The 13,548-nt window shown below is 47.0% G+C and overlaps 1 protein-coding gene across 2 annotated transcripts in view; it reads right to left on the bottom strand.

Annotated features, from left to right (window-relative positions):
• LOC123733198 (pre-mRNA 3'-end-processing factor FIP1) overlaps window positions 1-13,548 on the bottom strand; it is a 34,570-nt gene that overhangs the window by 20,927 nt on the left and 95 nt on the right. Inside the window, exons 1-8 of one of the 2 annotated variants that reach the window (XM_082978663.1) lie at window positions 13,302-13,548; window positions 12,788-12,839; window positions 10,931-10,994; window positions 9,989-10,098; window positions 7,933-7,997; window positions 6,920-7,027; window positions 6,668-6,798; window positions 2,531-2,649 (exon numbers count right to left, since the gene is read on the bottom strand). The exon at window positions 13,302-13,548 is cut by the window's right edge and continues 95 nt beyond it. In XM_082978663.1, the coding sequence (XP_082834789.1) occupies window positions 2,531-2,649; window positions 6,668-6,798; window positions 6,920-7,027; window positions 7,933-7,997; window positions 9,989-10,098; window positions 10,931-10,994; window positions 12,788-12,839; window positions 13,302-13,392 (740 nt within the window). In that variant the 5' untranslated portion in view covers window positions 13,393-13,548. Of the gene's footprint in view, window positions 1-2,530; window positions 2,650-6,667; window positions 6,799-6,919; window positions 7,031-7,932; window positions 7,998-9,988; window positions 10,099-10,930; window positions 10,995-12,787; window positions 12,840-13,301 lie in introns of both variants that reach the window. The other variant, XM_082978661.1, reaches the window with a different exon arrangement.

Genomic DNA, 13,548 nt, shown 5'->3' with positions numbered 1-13,548 from the left:
CTGTCGGTCCGTTTCTCTGTCGGTCCGTCTGCCTGTCGGTCCGTTTCTCTGTCGGTCCGTCTGCCTGTCGGTCCGTTTCTCTGTCGGTCCGTCTGCCTGTCGGTCCGTTTCTCTGTCGGTCCGTCTGCCTGTCGGTCCGTCTGCCTGTCGGTCAGTTTCTCTGTCGGTCCGTCTGCCTGTCGGTCCGTCTGCCTGTCGGTCCGTCTGCCTGTCGGTCCGTCTGCCTGTCGGTCCGTTTCTCTGTCGGTCCGTTTCTCTGTCGGTCCGTTTCTCTGTCGGTCCGTCTGCCTGTCGGTCCGTTTCTCTGTCGGTCCGTCTGCCTGTCGGTCCGTTTCTCTGTCGGTCCGTCTGCCTGTCGGTCCGTTTCTCTGTCGGTCCGTTTCTCTGTCGGTCCGTTTCTCTGTCGGTCCGTCTGCCTGTCGGTCCGTTTCTCTGTCGGTCCGTCTGCCTGTCGGTCCGTCTGCCTGTCGGTCCGTTTCTCTGTCGGTCCGTTTCTCTGTCGGTCAGTTTCTCTGTCGGTCCGTCTGCCTGTCGGTCCGTCTGCCTGTCGGTCCGTCTGCCTGTCGGTCCGTCTGCCTGTCGGTCCGTCTGCCTGTCGGTCCGTCTGCCTGTCGGTCAGTTTCTCTGTCGGTCAGTTTCTCTGTCGGTCCGTCTGCCTGTCGGTCCGTCTGCCTGTCGGTCCGTCTGCCTGTCGGTCCGTCTGCCTGTCGGTCCGTTTCTCTGTCGGTCCGTCTGCCTGTCGGTCTGTTTCTCTGTCGGTCCGTCTGCCTGTCGGTCCGTTTCTCTGTCGGTCCGTCTGCCTGTCGGTCCGTTTCTCTGTCGGTCCGTCTGCCTGTCGGTCCGTTTCTCTGTCGGTCCGTCTGCCTGTCGGTCCGTTTCTCTGTCGGTTCGTCTGCCTGTCTGTCCACTGCCAGACCGTGTTTTGCCAAATCCTCTACCAGAGATAATACATGAGTCTCTCATGTCTCTTAAGCAGTCCAAGGCTAACCTTACCATCTGTCTGTACCTGTCCTAGGCTAACCTCACCGTCTGTCTGTACCTGTCCTAGGCTAACCTCACCATCTGTCTGTACCTGTCCTAGGCTAACCTCACCGTCTGTCTGTACCAGTCCTAGGCTAACCTCACCGTCTGTCTGTCTGTACCAGTCCTAGGCTAACCTCACTGTCTGTCTGTCTGTCTGTACCAGTCCTAGGCTAACCTCACTGTCTGTCTGTCTGTACCAGTCCTAGGCTAACCTCACTGTCTGTCTGTCTGTACCAGTCCTAGGCTAACCTCACTGTCTGTCTGTCTGTACCAGTCCTAGGCTAACCTCACCGTCCGTCTGTCTGTACCAGTCCTAGGCTAACCTCACCGTCCGTCTGTCTGTACCAGTCCTAGGCTAACCTCACCGTCCGTCTGTCTGTACCAGTCCTAGGCTAACCTCACCGTCCGTCTGTCTGTACCAGTCCTAGGCTAACCTCACCGTCCGTCTGTCTGTACCAGTCCTAGGCTAACCTCACTGTCTGTCTGTCTGTACCAGTCCTAGGATAACCTCACCGTCTGTCTGTACCAGTCCTAGGCTAACCTTACCGTCTGTACCAGTCCTAGACAAACCTCACCGTCTGTCTGTACCAGTCCTAGGCAAACCTTACCGTCTGTCTGTACCTGTCCTAGGCTAACCTTACCGTCTGTCTGTACCTGTCCTAGGATAACCTCACCGTCTGTCTGTACCAGTCCTAGGATAACCTTACCGTCTGTCTGTACCAGTCCTAGGCTAACCTTACCGTCTGTACGTGTCCTAGGCTAACCTCACCATCTGTCCGTACCAGTCCTAGGCTAACCTTACCGTCTGTCTGTACCTGTCCTAGGCTAACCTCACCGTCTGTCAGTACCTGTCCTAGGCTAACCTCACCATCTGTCTGTACCTGTCCTAGGCTAACCTCACCGTCTGTCTGTCTGTACCAGTCCTAGGCTAACCTCACCGTCTGTCTGTCTGTACCAGTCCTAGGCTAACCTCACCGTCTGTCTGTACCAGTCCTAGGCTAACCTCACTGTCTGTCTGTCTGTACCAGTCCTAGGCTAACCTCACTGTCTGTCTGTCTGTACCAGTCCTAGGCTAACCTCACTGTCTGTCTGTACCAGTCCTAGGCTAACCTCACCGTCCGTCTGTCTGTACCAGTCCTAGGCTAACCTCACCGTCCGTCTGTCTGTACCAGTCCTAGGCTAACCTCACCGTCTGTCTGTACCAGTCCTAGGCTAACCTCACCGTCCGTCTGTCTGTACCAGTCCTAGGCTAACCTCACTGTCTGTCTGTCTGTACCAGTCCTAGGCTAACCTCACCGTCCGTCTGTCTGTACCAGTCCTAGGCTAACCTCACTGTCTGTCTGTCTGTACCTGTCCTAGGATAACCTCACCGTCTGTCTGTACCTGTCCTAGGCTAATCTTACTGTCTGTCTGTACCCGTCCTAGGCTAACCTTACCGTCTGTTTCTACCTGTCCTAGGCTAACCTTACGGCTCTTGTTCATCTGAGGACCTGTGTACAGCTCTTACCTGGTAGTGTTCATGTTCATGGATGACTTGTAGAGGCTGGCTGGAGTGGGGAAGTCAGGTTTGGACGTGTGGATGGGTAAACTCACTTCCTTCTCATTCCCTGTCCTGCCCTGCTGAACCTGAGGGGAGTAGAGTAGGACATCTTTAGGTTTATAACATCATCATTAAATGGACGTCTTTGTTTTAAACAACTCTGGTTTGTCTGGTTTACACTGATTATCATATGGCAATTCAATGAGCCAGAGAAGGAAGGGAATTGAAGAGGGCGAGGAGAGCCAGAGAAGGAAGGGAATTGAAGAGGGCGAGGAGAGCCAGAGAAGGAAGGGAATTGAGGAGGAGGAGGAGAGCCAGAGAAGGAAGGGAATTGAGGAGGAGGAGGAGAGCCAGAGAAGGAAGGGAATTGAGGAGGAGGAGGAGAGCCAGAGAAGGAAGGGAATTGAGGAGGACGAGGAGGAGAGCCAGAGAAGGAAGGGAATTGAGGAGGACGAGGAGGAGAGCCAGAGAAGGAAGGGAATTGAGGAGGACGAGGAGGAGAGCCAGAGAAGGAAGGGAATTGAGGAGGACGAGGAGGAGAGCCAGAGAAGGAAGGGAATTGAGGAGGACGAGGAGGAGAGCCAGAGAAGGAAGGGAATTGAGGAGGACGAGGAGGAGAGCCAGAGAAGGAAGGGAATTGAGGAGGACGAGGAGGAGAGCCAGAGAAGGAAGGGAATTGAGGAGGACGAGGAGGAGAGCCAGAGAAGGAAGGGAATTGAGGAGGACGAGGAGGAGAGCCAGAGAAGGAAGGGAATTGAGGAGGACGAGGAGGAGAGCCAGAGAAGGAAGGGAATTGAGGAGGACGAGGAGGAGAGCCAGAGAAGGAAGGGAATTGAGGAGGACGAGGAGGAGAGCCAGAGAAGGAAGGGAATTGAGGAGGACGAGGAGGAGAGCCAGAGAAGGAAGGGAATTGAGGAGGACGAGGAGGAGAGCCAGAGAAGGAAGGGAATTGAGGAGGACGGAGGAGAGCCAGAGAAGGAAGGGAATTGAGGAGGAGGAGGAGATCCAGAGAAGGAAGGGAATTGAGGAGGAGGAGGAGATCCAGAGAAGGAAGGGAATTGAGGAGGAGGAGGAGATCCAGAGAAGGAAGGGAATTGAGGAGGAGGAGGAGGAGAGCCAGAGAAGGAAGGGAATTGAGGAGGAGGAGGAGGAGAGCCAGAGAAGGAAGGGAATTGAGGAGGAGGAGGAGGAGAGCCAGAGAAGTAAGGGAATTGAGGAGGAGGAGGAGGAGGAGAGCCAGAGAAGTAAGGGAATTGAGGAGGAGGAGGAGGAGGAGAGCCAGAGAAGTAAGGGAATTGAGGAGGAGGAGGAGGAGGAGAGCCAGAGAAGGAAGGGAATTGAGGAGGACGAGGAGAGCCAGAGAAGGAAGGGAATTGAGAGGAGGAGGAGAGCCAGAGAAGGAAGGGAATTGAGAGGAGGAGGAGAGCCAGAGAAGGAAGGGAATTGAGAGGAGGAGGAGAGCCAGAGAAGGAAGGGAATTGAGAGGAGGAGGAGAGCCAGAGAAGGAAGGGAATTGAGAGGAGGAGGAGAGCCAGAGAAGGAAGGGAATTGAGGAGGAGGAGGAGAGCCAGAGAAGGAAGGGAATTGAGAGGAGGAGGAGAGCCAGAGAAGGAAGGGAATTGAGAGGAGGAGGAGAGCCAGAGAAGGAAGGGAATTGAGAGGAGGAGGAGAGCCAGAGAAGGAAGGGAATTGAGAGGAGGAGGAGAGCCAGAGAAGGAAGGGAATTGAGAGGAGGAGAGACAGAGAAGGAAGGGAATTGAGAGAAAGGGAGATCAGAAAATAAGAGAAGGTGTTCCAGAATGGTCCAGAATGTTCCAGGATGGTCTAGCGGTCTAAGCCGCTGCCTCCGGTACACGTGTCTACGGTGCAGGCATAGGTTTAGAAACCAACCAACAAGCCGACTCGCGCTATAGTAGACTAACAGCTCCCATAGCTAGGTTATTTATCATCCAATAAGATTATGTAGTACCTGTCTTGAAGACATCAAACTGGGAGAAGCTACTTAAGCTAGCTAAGGTTAGCTAGCTAGCTAGGCTAATTGAGGCTACAGTGCCTGGGCTTTCTAATCCTACAGTTACAAATAACAACAACTCCATTCATAATATTAAGTAGCAGTCTACTGGTTGGCTCTTGGTCGTTGTAGCCTTTACTTCTCCTTTAACTTTTAATTCTGTTATTTTAATTCCATCTTCCATTGACTAGATATCTCTTACGTTTTGCCCCACACAGAGCGAGGCTCTATGGCTGTAACCTATTGCTGCTTTGGTGACTTGTGATTGGCCAACAACAACAACCAGCAGCAGCTGCACGCGTCACCCATGAAAAGAAAAGAGGAACAGCAGCATGAATTATAACATCGCTCTCACGTTCAGACCTGTACGGGGCCCTTCCGGACCAGAGACTCCTGACAATCCGATTCGACCTCGACCCGTGACATTATTTAGAATTCTGGGTAACAGATCAGGGCTCGGGTATTCGGGTACAGGTGGATCCGTAAAGCCCTCCAAGTGGAGGAGGTGTTGTATCTTACAGTGATTTAGCCGGTAGTGGAGGAGGTGTTGTATCTTACAGTGATTTAGCCGGTAGTGGAGGAGGTGTTGTATCTTACAGTGATTTAGCCGGTAGTGGAGGAGGTGTTGTATCTTACAGTGATTTAGCCGGTAGTGGAGGAGGTGTTGTATCTTACAGTGATTTAGCCGGTAGTGGAGGAGGTGTTGTATCTTACAGTGATTTAGCCGGTAGTGGAGGAGGTGTTGTATCTTACAGTGATTTAGCCGGTAGTGGAGGAGGTGTTGTATCTTACAGTGATTTAGCCGGTAGTGGAGGAGGTGTTGTATCTTACAGTGATTTAGCCGGTAGTGGAGGAGGTGTTGTATCTTACAGTGATTTAGCTGGTAGTGGAGGAGGTGTTGTATCTTACAGTGATTTAGCTGGTAGTGGAGGAGGTGTTGTATCTTACAGTGATTTAGCCGGTAGTGGAGGAGGTGAATCTTACAGTGATTTAGCCGGTAGTGGAGGAGGTGAATCTTACAGTGATTTAGCTGGTAGTGGAGGAGGTGTTGTATCTTACAGTGATTTAGCTGGTGGTGGAGGAGGTGTTGTATCTTACAGTGATTTAGCTGGTAGTGGAGGAGGTGTTGTATCTTACAGTGATTTAGCCGGTAGTGGAGGAGGTGTTGTATCTTACAGTGATTTAGCCGGTAGTGGAGGAGGTGTTGTATCAGTGATTTAGCTGGTAGTGGAGGAGGTGTTGTATCTTACAGTGATTTAGCTGGTGGTGGAGGAGGTGTTGTATCTTACAGTGATTTAGCTGGTAGTGGAGGAGGTGTTGTATCAGTGATTTAGCTGGTAGTGGAGGAGGTGTTGTATCTTACAGTGATTTAGCTGGTAGTGGAGGAGGTGTTGTATCAGTGATTTAGCTGGTGGTGGAGGAGGTGTTGTATCTTACAGTGATTTAGCTGGTAGTGGAGGAGGTGTTGTATCTTACAGTGATTTAGCTGGTAGTGGAGGAGGTGTTGTATCTTACAGTGATTTAGCTGGTATTGGAGGAGGTGTTGTATCTTACAGTGATTTAGCTGGTGGTGGAGGAGGTGTTGTATCTTACAGTGATTTAGCTGGTAGTGGAGGAGGTGTTGTATCTTACAGTGATTTAGCCGGTAGTGGAGGAGGTGTTGTATCAGTGATTTAGCTGGTAGTGGAGGAGGTGTTGTATCTTACAGTGATTTAGCTGGTAGTGGAGGAGGTGTTGTATCTTACAGTGATTTAGCTGGTGGTGGAGGAGGTGTTGTATCTTACAGTGATTTAGCTGGTGGTGGAGGAGGTGTTGTATCTTACAGTGATTTAGCTGGTGGTGGAGGAGGTGTTGTATCTTACAGTGATTTAGCTGGTAGTGGAGGAGGTGTTGTATCTTACAGTGATTTAGCTGGTAGTGGAGGAGGTGTTGTATCTTACAGTGATTTAGCTGGTGGTGGAGGAGGTGTTGTATCTTACAGTGATTTAGCTGGTAGTGGAGGAGGTGTTGTATCTTACAGTGATTTAGCTGGTAGTGGAGGAGGTGTTGTATCTTACAGTGATTTAGCTGGTAGTGGAGGAGGTGAATCTTACAGTGATTTTGCTGGTGGTGGAGGAGATATTGACGACCTCCAGGCCCATCCTCAGCCTCTTCTGTTTGTCGCAGTAGCCCTTCCACGTGTCCTCGTTGAACCCATAGTTAAAGTAGTCAGACAGGTCAGCACCTACAGACACACAATCGTTTATTTTTTTTTTTACAAACTCCTACCGAGCCTCTCAGTGTAAAAATGGACCAATCAGAAATGTAACCCCCTCCACTCTGTCAGAAGACACAGGAACACCTACCTGGTTTCCTCCACGGCTTCTCCTCGAATGTCTCCATGTCCACCTCCACTACTGGGACTCCATTGATGTTACCTGGAGCCTCCAGATCCACACCCTTTGACTTGTTCCCTACTAGAGACAACAGAATCCAAAAACACCACATAGAAAAGAACCATTTAGAATATCTACCAGTATTAAAATATACAGAGGACAATTTAATACATCAATCAAAACTTTAAATCAACGATATCTACATTTATACCATCTAGTTCCACTTAGCTGCCAAAGACACGGCGGCGGGAATGGACACCTATGGTGGTGAAAATAGACACCTATGGTGGTGAAAATAGACACCTATGGTGGTGAAAATAGACACCTATGGTGGTGAAAATAGACACCTACGGTGGTGAAAATAGACACCTACGGCGGTGAAAATAGACACCTACGGCGGTGAAAATAGACACCTACGGCGGTGAAAATAGACACCTACGGCGGTGAAAATAAATAGACACCTACGGCGGTGAAAATAGACACCTACGGCGGTGAAAATGGACACCTACGGCGGTGAAAATAGACACCTACGGTGGTGAAAATAGACACCTACGGCGGTGAAAATGGACACCTACGGTGGTGAAAATAGACACCTACGGCGGTGAAAATAAATAGACACCTACGGCGGTGAAAATAGACACCTACGGCGGTGAAAATAGACACCTACGGTGGTGAAAATAGACACCTACGGCGGTGAAAATGGACTCCTACGGCGGTGAAAATAGACTCCTACGGCGGTGAAAATAGACACCTACGGCGGTGAAAATGGACACCTACGTCGGTGAAAATAGACACCTACGGTGGTGAAAATAGACACCTACGGCGGTGAAAATGGACACCTACGGTGGTGAAAATAGACACCTATCCAGACATGGCGGTGGGAACGGACACCTATATTAGCCTGTACTATACATTTCCCACTCCATGTAGGCTAATGTAAAGTCAAGTGCATAGAACAGGTGATGGACAGAATACTACAGTACCTGTTCCATAGGGTCTGGTTCCTGCTGTCTTTATGTTCAGGTTAACAGGAGCCACTCCATACGTCCTGCAACAACAAACCAGACATGTCAACAACAACACAATTTAACGCTACAGCGTCAAAGGATGTGAAATACAATAGATGAATTCAGGCTCATCGGCCGTACTTGAAACCCCTTATCTGGGAATAATAAGGACAGATCGGCTTAGACATTACGGTGAACTGTCCCTCTAAAGACTGTAGCTAGCATTTAACTTATCTTATAAAAAAAACTATCAATCTTAACATAATCACTACTTAACTACACACGGTTGATGATATTACTAGGTTAACTAGCTTGTCCTGCGTTGCAAATAATCAATGTGGTGCCTGTTCATTTATCATCGAATCACAGCCTACTTCGCCAAACGGGTGATGATTTAACAAGCGCATTTGCGAAAAAAAGCACTGTCTTGCACCAATTTACCTAACCATAAAGATCAACGCCTTTCTTTAAATCAATACACAAGTATATTTTTTTTAACCTGCATATTTAGTTAAAATAAATGCATGTTAGCAGGCAATATTAACTAGGGAAATTGTGTCACTTCTCTTGCGTTCAGTGCAACAGAGTCAGGGTATATGCAGCAGTTTGGGCCGCCTGGCTCGTTGCGAACTGTGTGAAGACTATTTCTTCCTAACAAAGACCGTAATTTATTTGCCAGAATTGTATATAATTATGACATAACATTGAAGGTTGTGCAATGTAACAGCAATATTTAGACTTAGGGATGCCATCCGTTAGATAAAATACAGAACGGTTCCGTATTTCACTGAAAGAATAAACGTTTTGTTTTCGAAATTATAGTTTCCGGATTTGACCATATTAATGACCTAAGGCTCGTATTTCTGTGTGTTTATTATATTATAATTAAGTCTATAATTTGATAGAGCAGTCTGACTGAGCGGTGGTATGCAGCAGCAGGCTCTTAAGCATTCATTCAAACAGCACTTTCCTGTGTTTGCCAGCAGCTCTTAGCAACGCTTGAAACACAGCGCTGTTTATGGCTTCAAGCCTATCAACTCCCGAGATTAGGCTGGCAATACTATAGTGCCTATAAGAACATCCAATAGTCAAAGGTATATGAAATACAAATGGTAGAGAGAAATAGTCCTATAATTCCTACAAATAAAAGCTTCTTACCTGGGAATATTGAAGACTCATGTTAAAAGGAACCACCAGCTTTCATATGTTCTCATGTTCTGAGCAAGGAACTTAAACGTTAGCTTTTTTTACATGGCACATAATGCACTTTTACTTTCTTCTCCAACACTGTGTTTTTGCATTATTTAAACCAAATTGAACATGTTTCATTATTTATGAGACTAAAGAGAATTTTATTTATGTATTATATTAAGTTAAAATAAAAAAGTGTTCATTCAGTATTGTTGTAATTGTCATTATTACAAATATATATGTACAAAAATGTTGGTCCTCCAATAATCAGTATCGGTGTTGAAAAATCCTAATCGGTGGACCGCTACTTTAAAGACTACAAAAATCTCTGAAACGGGAAACACTCATCTCCCTCACTAGCTTTAAGCACCAGCTGTCAGAGCAGCTCACAGATTACTGCACCTGTACATAGCCCATCTATAAATAGCCCAAACAACTACCTCTTCCCCTACTGTATTTATTTATTTTGCTCCTTTGCACCCCATTATTTCTACTTTGCACTTTCTTCCACTGCAAATCTACCATTCCAGTGTTTTACTTGCTATATTGTATTTACTTTGCAACCATGGCCTATTTATTGCCTTTACCTCCCTTATCTCACCTCATTTGCTCACATTGTATATAGACTTATTTTTATACTATATTATTGACTGTATGTTTGTTTTACTCCATGTGTAACTCTGTGTTGTTGTATGTTGTCGAACTGCTTTGCTTTATCTTGGCCAGGTCGCAGTTGTAAATGAGAACTTGTTCTCAACTAGCCTACCTGGTTAAATAAAGGACTTGTTCTCAACTAGCCTACCTGGTTAAATAAATTAATACATGTAAAAAAGACACGTACGTGTACTGTGGGGCTCCGGTCTTGATGTCTCCGATGGTGACGCGAACATCATCGTCATCATCGTCACTGTCGCTATCACTGTCATCATCATCATCTCCTGGCTCCTTCTCCTGAGAAAGAGAGGGGGGATACAGAGAGAGGGGGATGAGAGAGAGATGGAAGGGGGATACAGAGAGAGGGGGATGAGAGAGAGATGGAAGGGGGATACAGAGAGAGGGGGATGAGAGAGAGATGGAAGGGGGATACAGAGAGAGGGGGATGAGAGAGAGATGGAAGGGGGATACAGAGAGAGGGGGATGAGAGAGAGATGGAAGGGGGATACAGAGAGAGGGGGATGAGAGAGAGATGGAAGGGGGATACAGAGAGAGGGGGATGAGAGAGAGATGGAAGGGGGATACAGAGAGAGGGGGATGAGAGAGAGATGGAAGGGGGATACAGAGAGAGGGGGATGAGAGAGATGGAAGGGGGATACAGAGAGATGGGGATGAGAGAGAGATGGAAGGGGGATACAGAGAGATGGGGAGGAGGGAGAGATGGAAGGGGGATACAGAGAGAGGGGGATGAGAGAGAGATGGAAGGGGGATACAGAGAGAGGGGGATGAGAGAGATGGAAGGGGGATACAGAGAGATGGGGAGGAGGGAGAGGAACAAACAGAGAGACAGACAAGAGACAGAAACCGGATCAGAACCCATCTCCTGAACACATAACACAGTAGGTCCTGGAGGGTTTCCAGACCACATGAACTGACCAGGGGAAACTCCAGACCTTAATTACACACAAAGCCCAAGTCATCCCGCCTTGCACGTACAACGACAGGAGAAACACTGCCCCTCGGTCCCAAGTGGCACCATATTCCCTTTATAGTGCACTACTTTGGTCAAACGTAGTGCACTATAGGGGAATAGGGGGGAATTTGGGACACACTGGAGAATAGGTCTTACCTGAGCTTCCACTCCGTTGCCTGTAGTAACTGCCTCATCTGATTCAGTAGCAGGAACAGGTGCACTGAGGGTGGAAATATCACCAATACATTCAGACTGAGGGTGGAAATATCACCAATACATTCAGACTGAGGCTGGAAATATCATCACCAATACATTCAGACTGAGGACGGAAATATCACCAATACATTCAGACTGAGGCTGGAAATATCACCAATACATTCAGACTGAGGCTGGAAATATCACCAATACATTCAGACTGAGGACGGAAATATCACCAATACATTCAGACTGAGGGTGGAAATATCACCAATACATTCAGACTGAGGGTGGAAATATCACCAATACATTCAGACTGAGGGTGGAAATATCACCAATACATTCAGACTGAGGGTGGAAATATCACCAATACATTCAGACTGAGGACAGAAATATCACCAATACATTCAGACTGAGGGTGGAAATATCACCAATACATTCAGACTGAGGGCGGAAATATCACCAATACATTCAGACTGAGGACAGAAATATCACCAATACATTCAGACTGAGGGTGGAAATATCACCAATACATTCAGACTGAGGGCGGAAATATCACCAATACATTCAGACTGAGGCTGGAAATATCACCAATACATTCAGACTGAGGACGGAAATATCACCAATACATTCAGACTGAGGGTGGAAATATCACCAATACATTCAGACTGAGGACGGAAATATCACCAATACATTCAGACTGAGGACGGAAATATCACCAATACATTCAGACTGAGGACGGAAATATCACCAATACATTCAGACTGAGGACGGAAATATCACCAATACATTCAGACTGAGGGCGGAAATATCACCAATACATTCAGACTGAGGGTGGAAATATCACCACCAATACATTCAGACTGAGGACGGAAACATCACCAATACATTCAGACTGAGGCTGGAAATATCACCAATACATTCAGACTGAGGGTGGAAATATCACCAATACATTCAGACTGAGGGTGTAAATATCACCAATACATTCAGACTGAGGAGTGGAAACATCACCAATACATTCAGACTGAGGGCTGGAAATATCACCAATACATTCAGACTGAGGCTGGAAATATCACCAATACATTCAGACTGAGGGTGTAAATATCACCAATACATTCAGACTGAGGCTGGAAATATCACCAATACATTCAGACTGAGGCTGGAAATATCACCAATACATTCAGACTGAGGGTGGAAATATCACCACCAATACATTCAGACTGAGGACGGAAACATCACCAATACATTCAGACTGAGGACGGAAACATCACCAATACATTCAGACTGAGGACGGAAATATCACCAATACATTCAGACTGAGGACGGAAATATCACCAATACATTCAGACTGAGGCTGGAAATATCACCAATACATTCAGACTGAGGACGGAAATATCACCAATACATTCAGACTGAGGACGGAAATATCACCAATACATTCAGACTGAGGCTGGAAATATCACCAATACATTCAGACTGAGGACGGAAATATCACCAATACATTCAGACTGAGGCTGGAAATATCACCAATACATTCAGACTGAGGGTGGAAATATCACCAATACATTCAGACTGAGGGTGTAAATATCACCAATACATTCAGACTGAGGGTGGAAATATCACCAATACATTCAGACTGAGGCTGGAAATATCACCAATACATTCAGACTGAGGGTGGAAATATCACCAATACATTCAGACTGAGGGTGTAAATATCACCAATACATTCTGACACATCCTGTAAACAATACAACAGAGAAAGTTGAGACAACTCAGTAACAGGCTTAGACACAAACGGGTGGAGGACTAAGAACTCACCTGACAGCAGCGGTTAGTTTGGCCTCTTCCTCATCAGCTCTCTCATCATCATCTACAAGGGAAACGACCATTCATTAACTAAACGGTAAAATGTCAACAATAAAGTCATAGATTACAATATCTAACGTTACCACCTAGCTATATAACTTACATAGCTAGCTAGCCACGTTTGTTCGTTAAGAAGATCAATGCAAACGAACCATTCATATCCAACGCTTCTGTCCATTGTATTTTCCACATACCGGTAACTAGCTAACTACAAACTGAGCAAAGTGCAACCTTTGGTGCAATCCTGAAGGATATGCTGTTAGCGTTAGCGAGTCGGCTTTTACAGTACGCTAGGCCAACACATGCAGCACCACGGCTTATGCTTTAGCTAGCTAGCTACACTAACTACTTCAATCATTAGGTAGCACCTGTGCTAATGCTTTGTAGTTGTAAGCTAGTTGCATGTGGCCTAGTTATAACTCGAACAACTTAGCTAATGTTTTTATTCATTGTAACACCTCTTTACCTCCGTACAGCCACTCTTCTTCCTCGTCTCCGCCATCTCCCGCACTCGCGTCGGCCGGGGTTGTTTTGTCTGCCGCCTCTTCCGCAGACATCTTCTTTAACAAGCGGTAAGAAAGTGCCTTTCACGAAGATCGCAACTCTGTTATCCAGCTAGCGAGCTAGCTAACGAAACAACCCGGATAGTAGTAAATGCACACGACAAAAAAATAAATAATGTTAAAACAGCAGAAGTCGTCATAAATGATTGC

This window comes from Salmo salar, chromosome 08 (assembly GCF_965601325.2).
Source record: "Salmo salar chromosome 08, fSalSal1, whole genome shotgun sequence".
Lineage (NCBI taxonomy): Eukaryota > Metazoa > Chordata > Actinopteri > Salmoniformes > Salmonidae > Salmo > Salmo salar.
Note: the sequence above shows the minus strand (reverse complement) of the source record. Positions and strands in the feature narration are given on the sequence as shown.